Raw genomic sequence first — 24,440 nt, 5'->3', positions numbered from 1 at the left:
CCGTAAAGATAACAAGCTAAGTTGCAGATAGGCACAATTACAAGACAATATGTATTCTTTAGGCCACAGTCTTCATTGACAAAAGAATAACACACACCATTTATTCACGTACTTCAAAATTATGTTACATCCAAATGGTACATTTCCTGACAGGGGTTCCCAAACAAAATTTCATCTACTAATTCCCCTCTACTACCCGTAAAAGCCTGTAATAGAAATTGTAAAATGGCCTGTATATTTGTATATACTAGTTAGTTTAAGTTGTAGAAAAAGTGAGAGAGGAAGCTATTTGTTACTGAAGTAACTAATTCATCTGTAGCTTAAGTTAAATTTGGACATTATTCAACCAGAAGCAAACAGAATACTTACCTTTCTTCTTAGCCATTGCCACAGTGACATCATCCTTCGGCTGCTGAAAAGAGGGAAACAAAATTTTACAGAACCAATAATAGGGGATATTATTACAAGGGTGATTTGAAAAGTTCTCGCAATCACCACAAGAGGTCAGCAGTAGTGCAATGAGTTGTTCACTTGATATTCATTGGACTGTTGCCTGCAAACACATGCCACATCAGTGCTCTTGGAAGAGTGCTGTGGTGGTGACGTGGCTCTGTTGTTGTTCCTGCGTAGTGATTTGTGAAGATGGAAAAAGTCGAGATTCGAACAGTGATAAGTACTTCATAAAGGAAGGTATGAAAGCAAAGAACATTCATGCCAATTTCCAGAATACACTGGGGGATTCTGCTCCTTCATATTCAACTACTGCCAAGTGGACAAATGAATTTAAATTTGCTCGGGAGAGCTTAGATGATGATGCATGCAGTGGTCAGTGAAGATGTGTCACTACTCCAGAAATCATTGCAAAATGGTCATGGAGGATCACTGATTGAAAGTGCGTGAAATTGCTCATGCTTGCCAGATGTCACTTGAAAGGGTATATCACATTTTAACTGAAGAATTAGAAATGAAAAAAATCACCTGCAAGATGGGTGCTGCGGCTTCTGATGCGCAACCACACACATGTGCCATTGCCATGGCAAAATTACAAGAACTAAGGCATGAATTGTTGCCACAGCTGCCTTATTCACCTCATATGGCTCTGTCAGACTTCCATCTCTTCGCAAAATGGAAAATTTTTCTTGGTGGACAAAGATTCACTTCAAACGAAGAATTGATAGCCAGAGTTGACAACTATTTTTGCAGGCCTGGAGAAAACTCATTTCGGAGATGGGATCAAGGCACTGGAACATCGTTGTACCAAGTGCATTAACCTACAGACTACATTTAAAAATAAAAAAAGTTTCAGTGATGTACGTACTTTTTTTCTATTCCATTCCGAGAACTTTTCAAACCACCTTTGTAAAATTAACAGTTGATATAACTATGTATTCATTTAAACAATGATATGTGTAAACTAAAGTGGCAGTTATTTCCATTTTCGCCATAGCAGCATGTATTTAATGTTAATATGAACATTTTAGCCCAGTATTTGCTACTTCACACTTCCCAGTTCACAACATTTTCATGCTGATATTGACATGAGCAATACTAATGAACAGGTCTTGTATCTCTATCACCACAAGCAAATACAGTTTACCGAGGAAAGACATCATGCTAGATGGGAGCAATTCTTTTTAATGGGTAGTTTCTACTGAAGAACTGACTTCACAGAATTGGCTTGCTTGTTGGAGCTTTCCCATCAAATACATTGTTTCAAAAACTTATGGGAGTACATCTGGGACATTATTACTTTTTCTTCCTGCATTTTGACTGACTTTTGAATGTATCATTGGACATATTTATTCCATCTGACATCATCTAATCTACAAAGTTACATACAACATGCAGTAAGTGTCATTCATAAACAAAATTACTACCAGGAAGATGCAAATCCATAATGATTATGTGTCAGATAGTTGGTCATTCAAATTGTGCGGTGGTAAAGACTCATAAAGAAAATTCTTATGGAAGCTTATAAGAGATATGTTTGGAATTGGCATACTGGCTAAACTGCAACTCTCTCTCCAGTTGATTATGTCATCTGCTAGTCATATATCCACTGCCTTTTTTAAACCACTGTTCAAGTAAAGAAAACAGACAGGTATTATAAGCATTATTTTCGTACATTAAGTAAGTAACTCTGTGTGTGTGTGTGTGTGTGTGTGTGTGTGTGTGTGTGTGTGTGTGTGTGAGTGTGTGTGCGTGTGTGTGTTTGTAGAACATCTTTAATTCTTCCTAGACGAATAAACAATGTGGTCAGTGAAAGAAATACCAGCAGAAGAAATAATAATTTTTTGTTACAGAATGCAAGCTTTCATGGCCAGTGCTTGTGACATTGCTAATATTTGTACTATGGGCATTAGGCCATGGTCCTAGGCATAATTCCCTGCCTAACAATTCGATTCAAATGCTGCATATACCAGCTGAGGCTTTAATGATTCAGAAATCAGCTCAGGACACTGAACTGTTCGAATGTATCCAAACAACAGTTGGTTCATGACATCATCAGACTACTGCCTAGGATCGTGGAGTTAAGTCAATGTATGTTAAGGAGCTTGTTGAGAAGAGTTGGTGACATTTGTTCTATTTAGCACTAAGGCCCACTAGGATCGTGGAGTTAAGTCTATGTATGTTAAGGAGCTTGTTCAGAAGAGTTGGTGACATTTGTTCTATTTAGCACTAAGGCCCACAACTTGTCGAACTTCAATCCTTCTTCTATTTTGTTGAAACTGTTTTTGTACTTTAAACAATGGAAAATCCAGGGCAGAATATAACAATATTAGGAAAGAATAGTTGCTACTCACCATACAGCAGAGATTCGGAGTTGCACATAGGCACAACATAAAGAGTGTTGGAAAGTGAGCTTCCAGCCAACAAGACCTTTACCAAAATAGACAACAGACAATGTACACACACACACACACACACACACACACACACACACACACACACACACACAAAATGCAACTCACACACATATGACAATAGTCTCTGGCTTCAGCTGCCAGAGACTTGTCATGTGTGTGTGTGAGCTGCGTTTGCGTGTGTGTGTGTGTGTGTGTGTGTGTGTGTGTGTGTGTGTGTGTGTGTGCGTGTGTGCGATTTACCAACAGTCATTTGGTTGTGCCTATCTGCGACTCAGCATCTCCACTATATGGTGAGTTGCAACTATCCTTTCCTAATACAGTTTTTGTGCTTTTGTATTTCTATGGCCTCTCTGCATGTCTCAGCAAAGTAATTATTAGATCTTGCTAAAACTGCAATGTCAGAGAAATGAATTTGGTGGTTTTCTGGCCCTTAAGCATGATCTGCTACTGCTAATTTATTCATCTTACCCGGAAGACAATTGCTCATCTTCCTTAAGGTGGGTGTTATTGTTTCTTTTTGCAGTTCCTATGTACATTTGTTGCATGTGCAAGAGATTTTATACACTTCTGCTGTGGAAAGTAGTGGGCATAGGGTCATTGCTGTGTTCAAATACTAGGGTACCTTTCTTGTTGGTTTAAACGCTGTATCAATATCATGGTTTCTGAATACTTTGCTGATGCGATCCGTGACAATTTTTACAAATGATGGAAAACTTTCTCTTTAGTTAGTTCTTTTTTCATTAGAAGCACTAGACCTTTTAGGATGGAACAGACATGTTTGCCGAAGGTGGAAACTATGTGCTTGCAACTTCTAGAATACCATGACATTATTGCTAATATCAAAACAGTAATACATTTTTTACCTAGACTAGTAGCAGGAGAAATGTGCATAGGAACAGACAGGATATTGCTTAGGAACAAACCACCCAGTACTAACTTCATGAAAGGTGAGAGGAAAGCTCTCGGAGATTAAAATTCTGATAAAGACACTCTAATTCTTACAGCAGATAAAGGCAATGCTACACTTGTAATGAGAAATGATGTCTACCATAGTAAAATTCAGGACTTATAAGAACAAATAAGATATAGAAAACTTATGGGAGATCCCACAACTTCTTTTCTCAGGATAATGATTAAGCTAATAAAGCCTCTTTCATTTCTCCTATTGAAAAGAAGGTTCTCATCAAATCAGAAGTATTGCCTCCAAGGTTCTGTGGTTATTGAAGTTGATTGTCCAAACTTTGGGATCCTGTGGTTCTCCGTCACTCAAGTATTAAATTTACTTTCTTGTGCCTCTGTTCAAAATCATCTGAGTGCCATATCTGATGTATTTTAAAATTTCTTTTAATTGCGACATGTTCAGTGTCTGCTTATCTTATCATCTGGGCCTGAAATTAATTGTGTCATATGTTCTAGGCCGCCACATTTATTAGTGACCACTGAGATTGAAATCAAGTCTTATTTACATTGGAAGTTGTTGCTTCCCTGACTGGGGTTATGACTATAAAATTGCCTACTGCCGTGGTAAGCAAACACTAACAGCCCAGTGAATCTTGGCTCATTTAGGTAATTAAGTTCCATAACTCTGGTGATATTTTGCTCCTTTCAAAAAAATTAATATTAATTGTTCTCAATACAATTACTATTGTAGTTGTTTGAGTGTTAGCCCTCAAGACTTGCCTGTTACCTTTTAGTCAATTAAGTTAATGTGTTTGAGCAGCCCTGTGATTTCTTGGTTATTACATTTAGTTGTTGTTATATTTTGTTGTAAGGTTAATCAGTCAATCCCATTAGTAATTTTTATTGTAATATTCTTGTTGTATTACATAAGATTTGGTTGGGGCTTGAGGCCATGCTCACATTGAGTTTCTTGTCTTGGTTTGAGCATTTTCATATGTTCTATGATTGTTATGCATAAATTATACGTCTGGTTGTTTGCTCTCAGCTTTCTGAGCTGTTCACAGCATTTGAAGGCGCTGCACTAGGGTGTGATATCTGTTACCAACTAGTTCATTGGAAATAGACTGTCCATGTGGGTTGTGTACGTTCACGCAGGCGGCGCCGCTTACCATCTCACCATAGCCTCTGAGATGTGGCCTTCTGGTTTTCTAAGGCATCTGTCATAAGTTGAATTTCCATCTCATAGTGATCAGGCATTAACTTAACCTGAAGTGCTCATTATATTCTAAACCCTCTTAGTGAGGCCTGGCCAGCCATACCTGCCCCTTCCATGTTTTCCTTGTTTGAAGTTTGGTTTTAACATAATAGTCTTAATATTGATGTAATGCTCAATTTGTTAAATGGTATTTTATTATTTTTCTATGTCAGTATCTTGATTATGACCATGGTATTGAATATTTCCGTTGAGAATTGTTCCTGTGTCATTGCATAAAATATTAGTACTTAAAGGGCGTCAGCTCATCAGGCACCAGACTTGTAAAATTTTGTGCTACTACACTTCCTGTAAGTTATATTCATTAATGTCAAGCACCTCCTCTGATCAGCAAAATGGTGGAATTGTACTGTAGCATCATTGCTGTCGCTCTTTGCCCAGCACTAAGTGTGTGTTTGAGTTGTATTTAATTGTACTACTTGATTGTTAGTCCTTCCTAAATTGGAGCACTTTACTCATTTAAATTGCCTAATTAATCATTAATTGGCATAACTGAAGAAATTTTTGAGTAATTGCTCGAATGCCTTTCCTTAATTGTTTTATCTAATTTTCTGCCGAAGTTTGAGCTGCTATCAACATTTTAAATCTGTTGTTGGCACTAATTATTGTCACTCGTTAGTTGTGGCTTCTTAATTACATTCATTGCAAGCAGCTATTGTCATTAGTATTTTCTTAGTGTTTTTGGTATATGTGCAATAAAAGATTGCTGGACTCCTGTGAGGTAACAAATGACTTGTGATAAATGGTCTGCACCTTTCCTACGCCTGTTTAGTTGTTACTTTATCCTGGGGCATCCACTGATATTCCACCTTCAGGCTGAGCTCAAGTGATATGATGGTCAGTTTTGATGTTGTATCTCTGTTTAGTATACTTCCTCTTAATGAGGTGATGTCACAGTGGGAAGGTATTTTCGCAGAGTATATGTTAGATCTCTTTAAATATTGTCTCACATCAATTTACTTTCAGTGGGATTACGAATTCTATGAACAAACTGATGGTGTGGCTATGGGAAACTCACTCAGCACAGTTGTAGCCAATTTTTATATGGAAAAAATTGAGGAAGCAGCCTTTCTATGGTGAAGAAGAAACCCTGATGTTGGTTTCAGTACACGTATGATACTTTCATTATATGCCCTCTTGGAGAGAAAAAAAAAAGCTCTGAATTTCTAAATAATGTTAATCCCCAAAAAAAGCACCCGACAGATTTCAGCAATCAGTCACGAATCCAATGTGTATTTATTGCAGGTCTAAATTTCAGCTTCTGAATAGCTATCTTCATTGCATTTAAATCATATCATTTAGACTCATCAAGCCTTCTAGAATGCATGTTACTATATGATTCATACATGGCCAGATTCTGAGATTCAGGCTGCTGAATTACTTTTCCTTTTTTAAAATGTATGACAGTAACTGTGCACAACTGCTCTGATGGAACTTTATATTAGAATTAATATTATTCATTATTAATTCTAATATAAAGTTCAATTACAGAAAAGAAAGAAAGAGAGAAGAGAGAGGGAGAGGGAGAGAGAGAGAGAGAGAGAGAGAGAGAGAGAGAGAGAGAGAGAGAGAGAGAGAGAGAGGAGGGAGGGTGGGAGGGAGGGAGGGAGGGAGGGATGGAGAGAAAGAGAGAGAGAGAGAGAGATGGACATAAGTTCAAATTTCTTTTTTTGATGTACAGGTACTTAGAAAATCTGATGGAACTTTGGAGCATAAAGTCTACAGAAAGACCACTCACACAGATAGATACCTTCACAGAAATTCCAACTGTCATCCCAAGCAGAAAAGAGGAGTGATCAAAACACTGGTAGACCAGACTAAAAGAATGTGTGAACCATAGTACCTGGAAGGAGAGCTCGATCAATTAAGAATGCTTCAGAAGAAATGTTTCTTCTGATAAAGAGATAAATAGGGCACTACATCCTAATAAGTGTAGAGCTTCTAATGAAAAAAGAGCCAACTAATGGGAAAGTTTTCCTTCCATTTGTAAAACCTGTCAGGGGTCACACCACCAAAGTACTCAGAAACACTATATTGATATAGTGTTTAAATCAACAAGAAAAGTATGCAAATATTTTGACACTGCAGAGGACCACGCTCACCACATACCACAGCAGGAGTTTATAAAATCCCTTGCACTTGGGGCCAAGTGTACATAAGAACTACAAAAAGAAGCATTAACACCCACCTCAAGGACCACACCTGGGCAAGACACAAAAATAAACAGCAGTAGATCATGCATTAAGACCAGGAAACCATCAAATTCAGTTCTCTGACACTGTGGTTTTAGCAAGATCTAATAATAACTTTACTAGGATGTACAGAGAGGCCATAAAAATACAAACGCACAAAAACAGTTTCAACAGAAAAGAAGTTAGACAAGTTGTGTGCATTAGTGCTAAGTAAAACAAACAGCACCAACTCTTCCTCACAAAAATCTCCTTAGCATACATTGACATGATTCACGATCTCAGTCAGCAGTCTGATGATGTCATGATCGACCACTGCAAGGATACATAAAAACAGATTGCATTGCTGAATTTGCTTGAGTCTGTAAGTGCTTCCCGAGTCGTTAAAGCCTCTGATAATGTCTCCAGCACTGGAAGATGAAATGTTGGGCAAAGAATTATGCCTTGGACCATAATACAAATATTAGCAATAACTTTTTGGCTGCATTACCAAAAGATGCTGAAGTATATGTTTACTGATAGCTCTTTTTCTCCCCATGATAGAATCAAAAACTGCAATTCCCAGAGATGGGTGAATGAAAATAATAACACTACAGTTAGTAGTTATTGCCAGTATCATCTCCCAGTTAACAGTACCACTGATAAATGACTTAGTCATCGAGCTGTTGAAGGCAACTATCTCAATCAATTAGGGTATGTGCAATTTCAGTAGTCTGTTGTTAGAGTACTTACACATTTGTCTGTTGACAAGGCTACAAATCCACTTGCAATAAAATGCAACTGCTTCATGTTAGTTGCAACCGGCGATACATTAACTCAATCAAATCTATCTGGATATGGGCTGTGTCGGAGTAGTACTGTTGCATAGGCAATCTTTCTCATTTGATTATAGCTTATATGGTGTATTAAAGACTAAACTCTACAAACAAAAAATACAGTCCAGAAGAAATTATGTTTTAAATATTGGTTTCCATCTTATCTTATTAATAGTTGTAGAGTCAGATCCAGCTTGTGAAACACGTTGAAGTTTTTTGACTTTAGAAATATGAGTTGTAACAGGAAACTGATGATAAAACAAAACAAGTACTAATTTGCTAATTTACAGTCACTCCTACCATGATCATTCCTGATAGGTCCAAATGCCTACATCCTGGAAATAATGTGAGCAGACCTGCAAAGAACATTTACATAATGTTTTCCCTTTAACTGGGTCTTTACTATCACCTATCAAAACTATCCCTATCCTCTTGAAACAACTACTATTAGCTATTCACTCTCAAACTGCTGCTATGCTCATTTCATGTCATTGTATTATCCTCACCAATAAGAGGTAAGTCTCCCTTGATCTAGGCAACTTTTCCTGTATCCTTATGCAAATGATTTTACACCATTCATCTGCTGTCACTTGATGAATAGATGTGTATAATATGTTTATTAGCAGTTTGACTGCCCTATATGAGGCATGGTGACCATACCTTGGATTTCACACTCTCGCACTACTTGTTGCAGACTGTGTGCTAAATATTTCTGATGCACTTGCAATTTCTCAGTTTTTGGTTTCGTTCATGTTATAGCTTTGGGGTGACATTGAGAGTGTTCCCTGATTTACAATCATCATACTATTTACTATGATCTCCAACAACACTACAATCTGACAGCACATTATGAACATGCAGGATCTTTCTATAGAAATTGTAGTCTTTTGGCACTGGAGAGCCCTTGTACATAAACACGTAGAAAATTTTCTAGTTCCAGAAGTTTCAATTCCCTTATATTTCTTTGCAGTGAGGATACCATTTATAGCTCACGTTCCAACTTTCCTTTTCCCATCAAATTTAGAGGACCTTTGAGACTGAATGTTGGAGGCTTATTGACTCTCTGTACTGAAAATGTCACCATCTGAAGTTACTGATTTTTGGAGTTGCAAGATCTGACAGCCTCAACTGAGTTTTCTTTCTTTTGCAGTTGTTCATACTTTCCCACTCTTTCATTGTCATTGTCATCAGGGTACTGCTAATGTGAGTGAAGTTAGATTTGGCAGTTCATTTGAAGCAATCACTATTTATTTTGTAATGTTTGAACTCATCTTCACCATTCTAGGAGGGAGGAGGGGCAACAGAAGATTTACCATTATCCACATTCTTGTACTGCACATTCTTGTACTGCACACTCAGTGGATTCTCCTATTATATCTGGATTACCATGATGACCTTTGGAAAAGTTTCACAAGGGCTGTGGCAAATGATATAAATGATAGAAATTGTAATACTTTATACACTTCCTTGAATTCAGCAGAGGAAACAGGTATGGTTGCCATCATCCTTTGAATTAATTTTGTGTCTTTGAAAACATGGACACACTAACTCCACATGGCATGACTGCCTATGAATGGTCCCAAACATTCAGTGTCTGGTTCATGCACATGAGCTAAATTTTCCACATGGTGCTCAACATTAACTGTATCCTAGTATACTACCACAAAATACTTGACACCACTTGAGGCAGGTGTAAGATCTCCTGATAACTATTAAAATGTCTGTGTGTGTGATGCCTGTTCTGGGAGATAAACAAAGCCTACCTCAATATGTGTAAGCACATGAGATTAATTGAAGTCAAGAAACCCTTCGTTCAATCTTTCTTTCTAGAATTGTGCCAGTTCTTGACACATGAGGTCACTTCAAGACACAACACCCTTACTAAAATTAAGGGAATTTTATGGTTCAGCATGATGGTCAGCATAGCAGACACTTTAATTTTGTTTTGTTTTGTTTGGAAGTAACCTCTTTGGGTGAACTTCTAACCCACGCACTCTTGCTGGTTTGGGTCTAAGTTTTTACCAATGGTCCATCCTGTCCACTAAAAGTTTCAGTCTGAAAGATTCATTAGATCCTATGAAAAGTTAGAAACTATAGAGTGCATCCAAGCAGAATCCCATATGACTAGGCAAGCTTAGTATACCTGGGTTATAGAAGATGCTCCAGAGGTTGCCCACTATTCACCTCATGAGCCATGCACACTAAGCATTGCTTTGCACATCTTATGCTTGAGGTTTTCCCTGTAATAGTGACCATTAAATCTACAGCACCAGGAAGACAGTGTGCAACATATGTCAAACTGGTATAAAGTGTACTATATGCTTAGTTACGCAAATGACTAGCACTTCAGCACAATTGGACAAAATAATTATGATTAATGCCAAGTACATTCTGTATATAAGAATAGATTATGCAATGGGTTTCCCATCCAGACAATGTATTTGAATGTTCACTGTTTGAAAATCATTGCACTTGGTGCAATAAGAAGAAATGTCTACCAGTAAGTCAAGTTAGAATTCGGAAATGGCATCATTGTAGCCTATAAAGACAGCAGTATACTGTTCTGTGATATTACTCTTTGCATTCTTTGCAGTCCCAAAACTGTCATGCAAATATGGAATCGAAGGGTTCACAACGGCCATACTCAATGTCATTTAGGATCACAGTATTCCACGTAACTAGTGGCCAAGTGGACAGATATACACTTCACTTGACTGAGCAGGAGCTTACAGTCATGTTATGTACTCTCAATACTGAAATCAGCTTGTTTGAAGCATGACAAGTATATATACAGACTGTGTGATGACATCTAATGCACCACTGACTGTCAGTACAGCAGCCATTTCCATAATTTCCCTTGACACAGCAGCAGAATGAAGTGTACTGACAGTAGTGCACCCGACGCCAACACTGGGCTCAGGAGTGGGAACATGTCATCTTTCCAGATGAGCCTCTGTTCTGTGTTCGGTAGCATGGTGGACATACTGATGTGTGGAGGCAGCAAAGAGTGTGAACACTGCCAAGTTGCATTCGTCACCATACAAGCCCAGCACCTGATATGATGTATGCCATTTGGTTCACAACATGATCACAACATGATCTGAACTGGTAAACTTGTTCAAATACTTGGGTGTAACACTGCCGGGACATGAAATAGAACGATCATATAGGCTCAGTCGTGGGTAAAGCAGAAAGCAGACTTCAGTTTACTGGTAGAATACTAGGGCAAAGGAAATTGCCTACAAATCATTTTGGGAGCCACCCTGGAATATTGCTCAAGTGGGTGGGATCTCTACCAAATATGGCTAACCAGGGATATTCAATGTATACAGAGAAGGGCAGCACAAATGATCACAGGTTTTTGTGACTCACAGGAGAGTCACAGAGATGTTGGAAGTACTAAACTGGCAGACAATCAAAGACAGATGTAAACTGTCTCAACAAAGACTACTTTCAAAGTTTCAAGAACAGGCTTTAAATGATTACTCTGTGTTCCCACACGGATCATGAGGACCATATTACATTAATTACACCACACATGAGGCATTTAAACAGTCATTCTTTCCACACTCCATACATGAATGTAATGGGAAAAAGCCCTTGTAAATGGTACAATGGGACATTCATTCTGCCATTCACTTCACAGAGTATAGATGTAGATGTAATTTCAACAATGCCCATATAGTTATTATATGTTAAGGATGATGGCTGAACACTCTCTTTGAGGTCACCATGACACTCTCTTCCAGAAAGATAACCACTTGCTAGCAGCACTATCCTGACCTACTTCAATACAGAGTATGGTCAACTGTTGCCTTGGCCAGTGCACTGTCCAGAGCTTTCACCCATTGAAAACATTAGATCATGTGTTGCCAAGAGACTGGCTCAACATGATTCACTAGCTAATATGATTGATAAATTCTAGATAGAGCTGAAGCAGCAGGAAATGATGGACTATACTATCATCCAATTCAGTTCAACCCTATGCTCATCTCAGTCAGAGCAGTTGTTGATGCCAGAGATGGTAGTTCTGTGTTCTAAATTTAACACCCCGTATACCCTCAAATCACCTGCAGATTTAATTATATTTTCTGAACTACTCATATACAATTGTATTGAGCTGTGGCACACACAAAAGAGAATGAATACTTGCTAGCATTCGGAAGAAATGCTTTGATGAGTATCCACGCACACATTGATACACCCACACACCCACCCACCCACCCACCCACACACACACACACACACACACACACACACACACATGCCCCTACATTGTGCCAGTTAGACACACAATGCAGGGATTGCACTCAGCAGGTGACTAGGATGGGATGGGGGTTGTGTTGTGTCAGATGGGGGGGGGGGGGGGGGGTTAGGTAGAGGGAGAGGCAGGAAGGAGGGCCTACGTATGTGTAGCTAGCGGCTTGGAGGGAGGCGGCAGGTGTGCTGGCAAAGTGTGCAAGAGGAAATGGTGGCAGCTACATGGGCTACGCATGTGATACATTGGATACCAGGAGTGGGGTGCATGATGAAGATGATGTGGAGGTGTGGACTAGAAGCAGAAGACAGGACAGAGGAAGATGGAACTTTTGGGTAGATGAGGGACATCCTCCTAAGTGGTACTCTTTTGCCCACCCAACCAACACAACTGACTGGTTCATCTCTATGCCACTCCCATTCCCAACCCCTATCCTTGCAACACTCCTTCGATCCCACAATCCTGACCTCAGTCTCCATTAACCCACTGTTGCCACACCCTCTACCCAGCAGCACATTCCCTCTGTTCTATCAACACCTCCCAATCCACAGCTCCTTGTTGTCTTCATCATGAGCCGCACCTCACCAACTCCAGTAGCCATGTGTCACATGCATAGCCCATGCAGCTGAGCTGCCACTCCTCCCTCCAAGTCACTAGCTAACAATCCCCAATCCCTCTTCCAGCTCTCCCTCCTCCTATCCACCCCACACGATACAATCTCCACCCTACCCTAATCTACCTGTCAAACTGAAATCCTGGCACTGTATATCCAGCAAGCACAGTGCAGAGGAATATGTGTGTGTGTGTGTGTGTGTGTGTGTGTGTGTGTGTGTGTGTGTGTGTGTGGGAGGGGGGGGGGGGGGCTGTTTCTGCATGTGTATCCATACTCCAGCTGGTTGAAGGATTTCTTCTGAAAGCTCTAGCAAGTTTTCGTTCTATCTTGTGTGTGCCTTTGACTACCCTATGCTTCTGCTGTTTGGTGAATGGACAACTTTACTTCTAAATTATTGACATTCCACCAGAACTTTCCTTACTATATTTGTATCATCTACAATTGGTTTTGACAATATATCATCCACTTGTTCCTCAGAGCTGATATAATTCACATTCATACATTCATTACAGCAAATAAAATTTTACTTATTGTCCCAATTTGTGGTCACAAATGTGTCCATTTTTCTAAGAGGCTTATGCATGACTAATCGATTTCAAAAAATTGTTGAAGTTTGTGCAAATATTCTAAAATCTTCAACAAGTTTTTTCAGTAACAGAATTTCTGTTGCAGTAGTGCCAAAACAAAATATTCTGCTTATGAAGATCAGTACTGTCTTCTGGCATTACTACTTTCTTACAGGCAACCATATCATCTGCGAACACTCTTAAACAGCTTCCGATACTTTCTACTAGATCATTTATATACATTGTAAACAATAACAGTTCTATTACACTTCCATGAGGTACTCTGGAAATTACATTTACAACTGAAAATTTTGTTTTGTTAAGAGCAAGGTGTTGCGTTCTGTCTGCGAGTAAGTCTTGAAACCAGTTACAAATTTGGTCCGATTCTTGGTAAGCTCTCTCTCCCCCCCCCCCCCCCTCCCCCCCCCAACTAAACAGCAATGCGGGACAGTGTCAAATGCCTTCTTGAAGTCAAGGAGTATGGCACCAAACTGAGTGCCATTATCTACAGCATTATGGATCCCATAGAGGAACAGAGCAAGCTGAGTTTCACAAGATCTATGTTTATGGAATCCTTGTTGACTTTTATAGAGAAGATTTTTGTTCTCCAAAAAGTAATAATTCTTGAACTTAAACCATGTTCCATAATTGTACAACAGACTGACATCAACTATATAAGCCTATAATTATGTGCATCCGTCCTATGATCCCTTTGGAAAATGGGAATGACCTGCACTTTTTTCCAGGCACTAGGTGCCTTTCATCGTTCCAGTGGCCCACTATAAACTGCTGCTGGAAAGGAAGCAAGTTCTTTTGTCTAATCTTTATAGAATCTTGTAGGTATCTCATCTGGTCCTGATGCCTTTCCACTACTGGGCAACTGTAATTGCTTTTCTATTCTGTGATTGGTTACCTCAATATCTGCCATTTCAGCATTTGTACAATAACTGAAAGGAGGGACTGCATCACAATCTTCCAAGGTGAAACAATTTTGGAGGACTGAATTCAATATTTAAGCCTTCTTTTTGTTATCTTTCAGTTTGGTGCCAGTATGGTCACTGACTGAATGAACAGAGGATATCGAACTGCTTACTGATTTTACGTAAAACCAATACCTCTTAGGGTTTTTACTCAGATTGGTTGACAGAATTTCACTTTCAGTCATTGAACATTTCTCTCATTGCTCTCTTTATGCTCATTTTTGCTTCATTCAGCTTTTATGTGTCAGCTAGGTTTGACTTACCTTGAAACTGTGATGAAGCTCTCTTTGTTTATGTAGCAGTTTTCCAACACAGTTATTAAACCACAGTGGGTCTTACCCATCCCCCAAGACCTTACCGTATTTACTCGAATCTAAACCGCACTCGAATCTAAGCCGCACCTGAAAAATGAGACTCGAAATCAAGGAAAAAAAAATTTCCCGAATCTAAGCCGCACCTGAAATTTGATTTGAGACTCGAAATTCAAGGGGAGAAACAAAGTTGGTCCATTGTAATATGAGACACAATTTAGGTAGAATGAATGACGATGCCGCTACAGTAGTGTGGTTCGAGTCGTAAGTTTAGCAGTTGCACTTTACCAGGTAGCCACTGCTATGCGTCAGGCGCTCCGTCCATATTTAGGTACCGATACCCTTCCTTTTTCACGTGCTTCATCTGGATTGAATTGATTGCTTATTTTTCTTCAATCTGATAAGTTCTGTTCTCTTTGTTATACTTGTTTACGTCACTCTAAGCTGAAAACGCATTAGTGTACTGTGTCATGCATTGTTTGTCGCATTCTGATAATGAGTGTTTACGGCCTGTCGCTGCTCGCGGCATGGCTTACTTTTGTGCGCGCTACAGCCGCCCTTTTTTTATTTAAAAAAAAAGAGAGGATCAACAAGAACCAGATAATAGACCGCGTATGATAGATGATGTTCTGAACGAGAGTTTAGCGAAAAATTTTCTCCGTCTGAAAATCTTTGCACACGCCTCTTTAGTACATAACATTCTGCACAGAAATTAGAGTCATCTTAGATTTAAAAATTTAGTCAATTGCCGTGCTTTATTTCTGACTGTATCACTATTAGGCATAAGAATAATACGAATATGAACATGAAATGATATGTACATTCTTCCGCGTTTGCTGTTGTCTCATCCAGTTTCGTAGTTTATTAGGGAGACAGGATTTAAATGAGGTAGCAGCAAACACGAAACAATACATAGCAAAATGTTTATATTCGTATTATTCTTATGATGAAGAGACTACTGCATGTGATTCACAATTCATAAAAGTTACTATTAGCAACCATATCTTCTCACAGGTAGGAAAAAATTCAGAACGTAGAGTTGGCCATATTGACAAACATCCCGAACAGTCTTGCCAGTCGGATTTTCGTAGTACATTGACAGACTGCTACATTCGAAGATGAACAATATGGAATTTGTATTGACTTCGTTGGATAATGTATGAAAATGCAGTGGTCGAAACTCGGGGCGGAGAAAAAAAGCTCGCTTTCCACCTTTTTTTTAAATTTATTTACTGGCGCAGAGGTTTTGGCACCAGTATTTATCTTTGTGACTGCAAAGCATGCCTGTGTAGTGCTACATAAATTCGACGGCAGAAGTTAGTTGTGGCGGCACCTACGAACATATTTCAGGACTTCCTCTTACGTTGCACTCGATTCTAAGCTGCAGGCGGTTTTTTGGATTTCAAAAATCGGAAAAGAAGTGCGGCTTAGATTCGAGTAAATACGGTACTCAGAACATACTGTCTAAAGCATAGTGAACTGTGCTTTCGAATTTTTCCATTTCTGCTCTGCATCATCATCTCCAACACTGAATGTTTGATGCTGACTACTGAGATAGTCTGCAATTTGTATCCTGTTGCTCTTGCTAAGCGAAAAAACTCTCCTACTTTTCTTAACAGTTCTTGTAAAACCTGTAGTTATAGTTGCTGTCACAGCCTTATGATCACCAATATCTTCTTCTACTTTAACTGTTTCAATAATTTCATGTCTGTTTGTTCTTCACTAACTATCTGCTCAAAGTAATTTTTGAACAAAACACTCATTATAATGTCACACAAATCCCTGTCTCTGGCATAGGTTTTGACAGCATGACTCTCCCAATCTGTACCTGTCAAGCTGAAGTCATTCCCTATTACAATGGCACGATCACGAAAATTATTAACAATATTGTGCATGTTCTCTATGAAGCACTCTACTACAGTTCCTGAGCCAGGCGGTTTATAAAAGCATCTGATTATAATTTTTGATCGATCTTTGACGCTTATATTCACCCATATTAATTAACATTTAGAATCCATGATAATCTTGTTAGATATCATCAAATTCTTCACTGCAATAAATACATCAAATACGACTAACATATCCTTCCAATCAATATTCTAATCTGAACTTAGGATTTCATTGCTGTTCACTTCTGGTTACAACCAACTTTATGGTCCTAATGCAATTTGGGCATTATAACCTTCAACAAGTGATACTAATTCTGAGATCTTTCCGTGGAAACTCCTGCAGTTTACTAACACCATATTAACCTGCTCTATATCCAATTTGCAATGACAAACATTCTCTGATAACACTGTGGCTGATGTAACTTCGATTCTGGAGGCAATTCATCTCTGATCCCAGGGGAGTGCTTTCTTTAACCTAAAAAACTCCCATGTACGGGCCACTTATGCCCCGCTACCATTGTGGCTACTTCTTGCATGTATTGCACACTGACCTATTAAGTGGAACCTTACAATTCTGCACTTGATAGTGGAGGTCAAGAAATTCACATCCGATACCATTGCAAAGTTGTCTGAGCCTCTGGTTTAGATCTACCATTCCACTCCAAACCACAGGACCACAATCGACTCTGGGTACTACACTACAAATAGTCAGCTTAACCTGCACCCAATGTGTGATGCTAGTTCTCTTCACCAAATAATCCATTTGCCGAAAGCAAACTGAGGGCGGCCTAAGAACCCAAGCAGCAGGCATCATTCATGCTGAGATGCTCCACTATTTGCAGTCAGTTGCATCCATTGTGCTTGATAGCTGCCTGCAGGATATCTTCTACATCACGGATGAGACCCCTGGCAAACACACCGAGTGCACACTGGCATTCTTTCCTGCCATGCATGCTGTTTCTCTGAGACACTCCATTACTCGTCTAATGATGGAGCTCCCAATGACTAGCAAACCTGCCCTCTGCAATTGTATGGACTGAGCAAGAAAATCAGTTGCTGACCTGACCCAGAAGGAGAGAGACCATGTGCTTGTTCAGTAGTACTGTCAGCACCAGATAGTACCTTGTACCTGTTGCTAAGGTGTAAGGAGACAGCCACTTGCTCTGTTCCCTCTTTTGCCTTTTACCCAGTGACACGTGAAACCACCACTGTCTGCCACTCACTCTTGAGTGAGGATGGAGTGGTGAGGAGTTGTGCATCAGAAGACACAGCAACAACTTGGACACCAGGGAATTCCAATGGCACCAAGGGTGTCAAAGGTCTCATCACCAGGACACTGATGCTGCCACTGCCTCAAGCAGTAGCCAGAAGCCACTTAAATGTGGCCAATGCGGCCTCCAGCTGTTTATAGACAGCAAGCAATTATCCTTATGTCCACAAGCACAGTCCCTACTTATCCCTATTCATAACTTGCTCTGTGTGTGTGTGTGTGTGTGTGTGTGTGTAAACTGAATAGGATCTCAAAAATACAAAGCAGTGAGGAGCAACTGGGGGAAGTACAAACAGATACCTGCAAAAGAAAAAAATTAAACAGCTGTGGCGCTACTGAGGTTGGAATGCAGACAAAATATAAGTAAGAGAATACACAAACACTAAAATCTACTGTGTGGACTTTTCACTACAGCCTAAGATTAAAAGATCTGCTGGATCTCTATTGAAACTTAGTATATCAACAGTACTTTTTAATAGAAATTCTGCTAACATGAAACCTATTGCACTAACTTTAAAGCACTGACATAACAATATGCTGGGTACTAATGCGAGATTTAAACAGAGTCAGGTGACATGGCTCTTCAGAAGGTGGATTGCCTCAGACAGATATTCATTAAGATTCTTTCACTAAGATTTAAAAAAAAAAAACTTAATAGTAAGATACTAACCAGAAGTCTAAAACAGTGAAATAAACGAGTAGAATTCACTTCCTCACAGAAATACATGGGAAACAGAAACTAAACTAGATTACTGTGTCATGCACCTGGTACGGCTTTCCGTTCCATGACAGCAGCACTGTATGCAATAGTTACAGGATTTAACACATTGGCTGCTATTTGAATCAAATTGATACACAAGGTGACTTCCCTGGCAGCCCACACGTATCACATTCATAACCATATTCCAAGACAGGTGTCAAATTCAGATACACAACTACACTGTATTCCAATGGATATATAGTTGCCCTGGCCTCATGGAGAGGCCATGCACTTTTGGTTCTGAAATTCGTTGATGGATAGTATGACAACTGACTCTTGCAGTCTGCCCTGCAGTCAACTATTTACTTGCATTTACAACCTCTATTACACTAATGGTAACTCACACAGGAATGTTGCTACAAGTTATGTGTGGTTTGAACTCAAGTTTCTGTGACAATTTGAGTTTGTTTTCTTGTGAGTTTGTGGCATTGTCTGACATAGAGGCAACTGTGAGTTGGTTGGACAAGGAAAGTGAATTCAGTGAGATTGAGGCCAGACTGTTTGGCAAAGTGCCTGATGGCAATGATTCTGAATATTCTCCTGAGAGTTCTGATTGTGATTTCAATGATTCTGACGCAGGAGGACCAAGAAAAAGAAAATGACCAACTGTTGGAGAATCAGCAAATGTGCCTCCCAGAGACATCTCTGAAGTTACTTAGCATGATGTAACTAGAAATACGAATGATTTTACCACAACCTGGAATGAGCAAACTGCTGATCACGTGACAATGAAAATAATTGGAAGGTGTGATGAAATGGATGTTTACTTGTTTTTTGATGATCTAGTTTTGGTAATGATTATCACTGAGACAAATCATTATACCAAGCAGCAAGATATTGACAGTACTGCCAATAAAATATGTACAGAATACAGCAGTGGACACAAATAATAAGACATGTTATGTTTTTGTGGATTCATTTTGTGCACTGGTTTCAATCAAAAACCTACACTCCAAAACTATTGGTCAAGGAATGTACTATACAAAAATTAAATAATTAAGGCTTTGCCTCACAACAGGTTCGAGGCTCTTTTGAGTATGTCGCATTTTGTGGACAGTTCTAGCGAAAGAAGGCAAACTGTACAAAATGTCACTGTTAGTTGATCTAATAAACAACTTCACAAAGTGCATTGTCCTGGTGAGAAAGTGTGCACTGAGGAAACTATGGTGCCATTCAGAGGAAGGCCAGGGTTTCACTGTTATATTTCAGGGAAATATCATAAATATGGTATCAAGCTGTGTGTTTGGGGAAGCTATACTTGGCATTTGAAAGTGTCTGCAGGAAAGGAGATTGCCCCACAGATCATGAAGTGTGTTTCTGTGTGATGACAGAGTTGATGGGTCCATTGTTGAATGCCAGACAACTCTGTTTGTTCACAATCATTACACAAGCATTGCCTTATCCCATAATTTGAATGAATGTTCAACCTACCACACTGATTCACTGATGAATAACAAGTACAATCTACTGACTGGGGTGAAAGGCAAGGTCAAGGAAGGTGAAATATTAACATGCAGAGTAACAAAAATGTTATTGCAAGAAAATGGAAGGACAAGGGAGATGTCTTGTTTTTGGCCACTAAAGAAGTTCAAGAAATGGTAGCAATCACCTCAAGAAAAGGAGCAACCAAAAAGCCATCCGCAATTTTGGAATATAATACCACAAAATCCTTCATAGACATTTCAGATCAAACGGCATATTATGCTTCAACTTCACGAAAAGGAGTGAAGTGGTGCCACTAGATCGTATTCGAGCCCTTCAGAAATATGGCAGTTGGCAGCACGCATGCTATCTACAAGCAAATAATTGATGACAATGTGCACATAACTGAATTTTGAGAAAAGTTGTGCTTGCATTGATACGCACTGGAAACCCGAAAGATGTACCAAGATCACCAGGATCACAAAGTTCATGGAAACAAATCTTGCAAGAGAAACTGGTCCACATCATGATACCAAAGATACTCTCAAAATGTTTGGTCGAGCTGAAGTTAATAAAGAAATCAAATGAAACAGACTCTTAGGGTTGTCCGAATGAAAAGTTCATGTGCTCGTAAAGTTTTTTCATTATCCACACTTGTAAAGTAAAGCGCACAACCTATTAATTAATTCAAAGATGTTGTTATATCTGCTGTGAAGCTGTAAATTCTTCCACAAAACAAAAGTCATTCATCTGAAATACTGAAAGGAGTCTTGATTTGTTATTAAAGGTTGTATCTAATTCCTATGCACATGGCTCAGCAGGAATGATACTGAAGAAATATACTTCACAGGCCAGGTACATAACCTTGGGTGATTCAGATCCGGCAGACAATGTGTTAAATGGGGTCATGTAACGTGACTCTTCAGACAGTGGATTGCCTCGCAAAGATATGGAAGTACGTGAAAACTGATACTAAACATAACTATTATGTATAAGTCAACTGCTGCAGCTACAGGCGTGACAGCAGCTACACTAAGCACCATATGCAATTGTCATGAGATTTATATGGAGTCTCATGATGTGGCTCTTCAGACAGCATATCACCTCATCATACCAGTATACTAGTGTAGGAGCATGCATGTGACTAGTATGAATTAGCTTTATGTAATGCTATAAATTGGTGTAGCATGGATATGTATTTAGCTAGGACATTGATTTGGGTGTCATTGTTCAGAACTGGCAGAGCACTATTAGGATTCAAAGTGAGATAGTAAAAATATTTACAGGAATGTAATTGAAAATCAGTATTTAATTGAAAAATATAAAACAATGAAACATGTTGTCCCACATGACTCATAAATATGCTTGGAATTATAGAAAACGCCAGTCAGAGGAAAGCTTGTTTAAAAAGGAATCCAAAAAAGTGGAGAAGTCGAGCGTCAAGTGAATGCAAGAGCCACGGCATTGTTGAACGGAAAATGAAAAACATAGCTGGCCCATCAGGCATACAGTGGCCAGGACAGCTGTCATAGAACTGATCAGTGCTCCTATCTCCCTCTCACATCGTAGAATACAATAATCACATTAAATTGATGACATCATCTAGAGGAATCAAAATCATAAATCTAAAAACGTAATTCATTTTTACATTTTTTCATAGACAGCGTAAATATATAAAATTGACTAAAGACTTATTTCTAATTTATTTTGAAATGTAATTTAGAATTATTGTCACTATTCTTATTTGTATAATTTATTCAGAAAATATTTTATAAATAGTATGTAACTGACAAAGAATCACTCTGGATGTAAAAGATCGATGTATCAAACAACAGAAACTCCAGATTGGACTATCAACAATATAAGGAAAAGATAGAGTGCTACTTGCTGTAAAGATAAGATATTAAGTTGTGGACAGACACGACAAAAAGACACTTACACATTAGCTTTTGGCCAAACCCTTCCAGTCTATGTGACAACTGCATTCTGGTTCAAGTTGCTGGAGATGGTAGTCATATGTGTGAATGAATCTGCGTGTGTTTCCTTTTCTGATGAAGACTTTGCCAAAAGCTAATGTGTATCTTTTAATTGTGCGTGTCTGCAACTCAATGTGTCATCATTACAGTAAATAGCAATCTATCTTTTCCTTATATTGAAGATCGATATATTCTTTTTGTATACAATCCTCAATTTTGATATTTGTTTACATGTGAATGTATCTTGGTGTGTATTTTTTTCTTCTTCGTTCTCCAGTTACTTCTAATCCCCTACTTTCTGCTTGTTTCCATTGCCTTCACTAACAACAATTTCTTCCTCTATGCTTCTGTTCCCAGTTCATCTCAAACCTCTCACATTACTTCAAATCATTTGTTACTAACATACTACCGTTGATTTCCATTTGTCATTCACTGTCTGTTTTGACACAGAATCATTGTTAACTTTATAATTAGTTCCTAAATAGTTTCCTTTCCTTCAACACTTTTGCTTCTTATCCTTGGTGAAAGACCCTCTTGCTCCAAATGAGAATGATTTTTAACTGTTTTTGGATGGCCTATATGTACTCCCACTTGGTAAGTATAAATATCCTTTATCTATATTTAACAACAAAATTTTGGGCATTTTAATGTAATACTGCCTAATCTGCTTATATGTATCTGGTCCATAATGTTATTTGCAGTTTGGTTATAAATACGTTTATTTATCTTACCTTCATTAAATTGAATAATAACTTCAGCTTTGATAAATCTGTTTTAAATGCTAACTGTTGTCTCCTCCAAAATTCCACTTCTTTATACAGTCTTTCATTGACAACAAGAATACTTTTAATAGCAGATTTCATAACATTGTCAGCGTGGTTCTCAGCTATGACTTTATCTGTGCCATCAACAGGAACAGCGCTCTCCTGTGCAAACGTTTTTCTAAAATATTCTGTTAAAGGCCGAATTTCTGATACGTTCTTCCCAAAATTTGAGATACCATAGTAAAGAAACACTGAAATAAGAAAGTTAATTAGACACAATAATACGAACATAATAGTATAACATTCTACAGCAACTAAATGGATATAAAACATACTTATAATCAACAACAAGAAAAGTGAACTGATGCAGCTGGTTGCTAGTTTGCATTTCACAGTGTCTCTAAACCTTCCTTTCACACCTGGAACAAAAATATGTCTTATCAGGACATGTAAGTCAGACACTAAAGCAAGGATGGAACTAAATGAGATCCATTTCAGTTTTTCTCAGTAAATAACTCATGAAAACATTTTACAACACAGTAGCTTCGTAGTCCTTTTTTATGGAATGTAAATACACTGGTGAAAAAAAATAATGATAATGAAATTTTGGGAATATAGTTGTCTAGGTAACATGTTTAAGTGATTGACATTGCAAGATCACAGGTTAATGTATGTGTGAGATAAGCTGTCGCAAATGTGGAATGCTGGTACATTAATAACCAGTGTAATTACCAGAGTGTTGAGTGCAAGCACACAAATGTACTTATGCTGTGTTATACAGGTGTGACAGATTTCCGTGCCTGTTGCACATGGTCAGTCAACACAGGGATGGTTAATGCTGTTTGTAGACAATGCAGAAGTTGTTGTTCTATGATGTCCCATTACGTGCTTCATTGAAGACAAATCTGTTGATTGAGCAGACCAAGGCAACATTCGACATTCTGTAGAGCATGTTGGGTTACAACAGCAGTTTATGGGAGAGTGTTACCCTGTCGGGAAACACCCCCTCAAAAGCTGTTCATGAATGATAGCATAACAGGTCGAATCACCAGACTGACATACAAATTTACAGTTGGGGTGGCTGGGATAACCACAAGAGTGCTCCTGCTGTCACATAAAATCAGACCCCAGACCATAAATCCATGTGTAGGTCCACTGTGCCTAGAATGCACACGACAGTTGTGGGCACTTATTTGGCCTCCTAATCCACAAACAACCATCACTGGCATCAAGGAAGAACCAGCTACTGCCAGAAAACACAACAGATCCCCACCCCACCCTCCAATGAGTTCTCATTTGACACCACTGAAGTCACAAATGACAGTGATTTGTGGTCAGTGAAATGCAAGCTTCAGGGCATCTGGCTCAGAGCTGTCCTTGAAGTAACCTATTTGTAATAGTTCGTTGAGTCACTGCAGTGCCAACTACTGCTCAAATTGCTGATGCAGATGCAGTACAATGTGCCAGAGCAATACACCAAAGATGATAGTCTTCCCTCTCGGTAGTGCCATGTGGCAGTCTGGAGCCTGGTCTTCTTGCAACCGTATATTCTTGTGACCACCGCTGCCACCAATCATGTACAGTGGT

At 38.9% G+C, this 24,440-nt stretch overlaps 1 protein-coding gene across 1 annotated transcript in view; it reads right to left on the bottom strand.

Annotated features, from left to right (window-relative positions):
- The window catches only part of LOC124594150 (nuclear migration and anchoring protein unc-84-like), a 176,258-nt gene that overhangs the window by 78,929 nt on the left and 72,889 nt on the right, over nucleotides 1-24,440 (bottom strand). Inside the window, exons 4-6 of the mRNA XM_047132506.1 lie at nucleotides 23,189-23,272; nucleotides 22,821-23,104; nucleotides 370-412 (exon numbers count right to left, since the gene is read on the bottom strand). Coding sequence (XP_046988462.1) covers nucleotides 370-412; nucleotides 22,821-23,104; nucleotides 23,189-23,272 — 411 coding nt within the window. The remainder of the gene's footprint in view (nucleotides 1-369; nucleotides 413-22,820; nucleotides 23,105-23,188; nucleotides 23,273-24,440) is intronic.

The sequence above is a fragment of the Schistocerca americana genome, chromosome 2 (assembly GCF_021461395.2).
Source record: "Schistocerca americana isolate TAMUIC-IGC-003095 chromosome 2, iqSchAmer2.1, whole genome shotgun sequence".
NCBI classification, from domain to species: domain Eukaryota; kingdom Metazoa; phylum Arthropoda; class Insecta; order Orthoptera; family Acrididae; genus Schistocerca; species Schistocerca americana.
The sequence above is the reverse complement of the archived record's forward strand: the minus strand, read 5'-3'. Positions and strand labels throughout refer to the sequence as shown.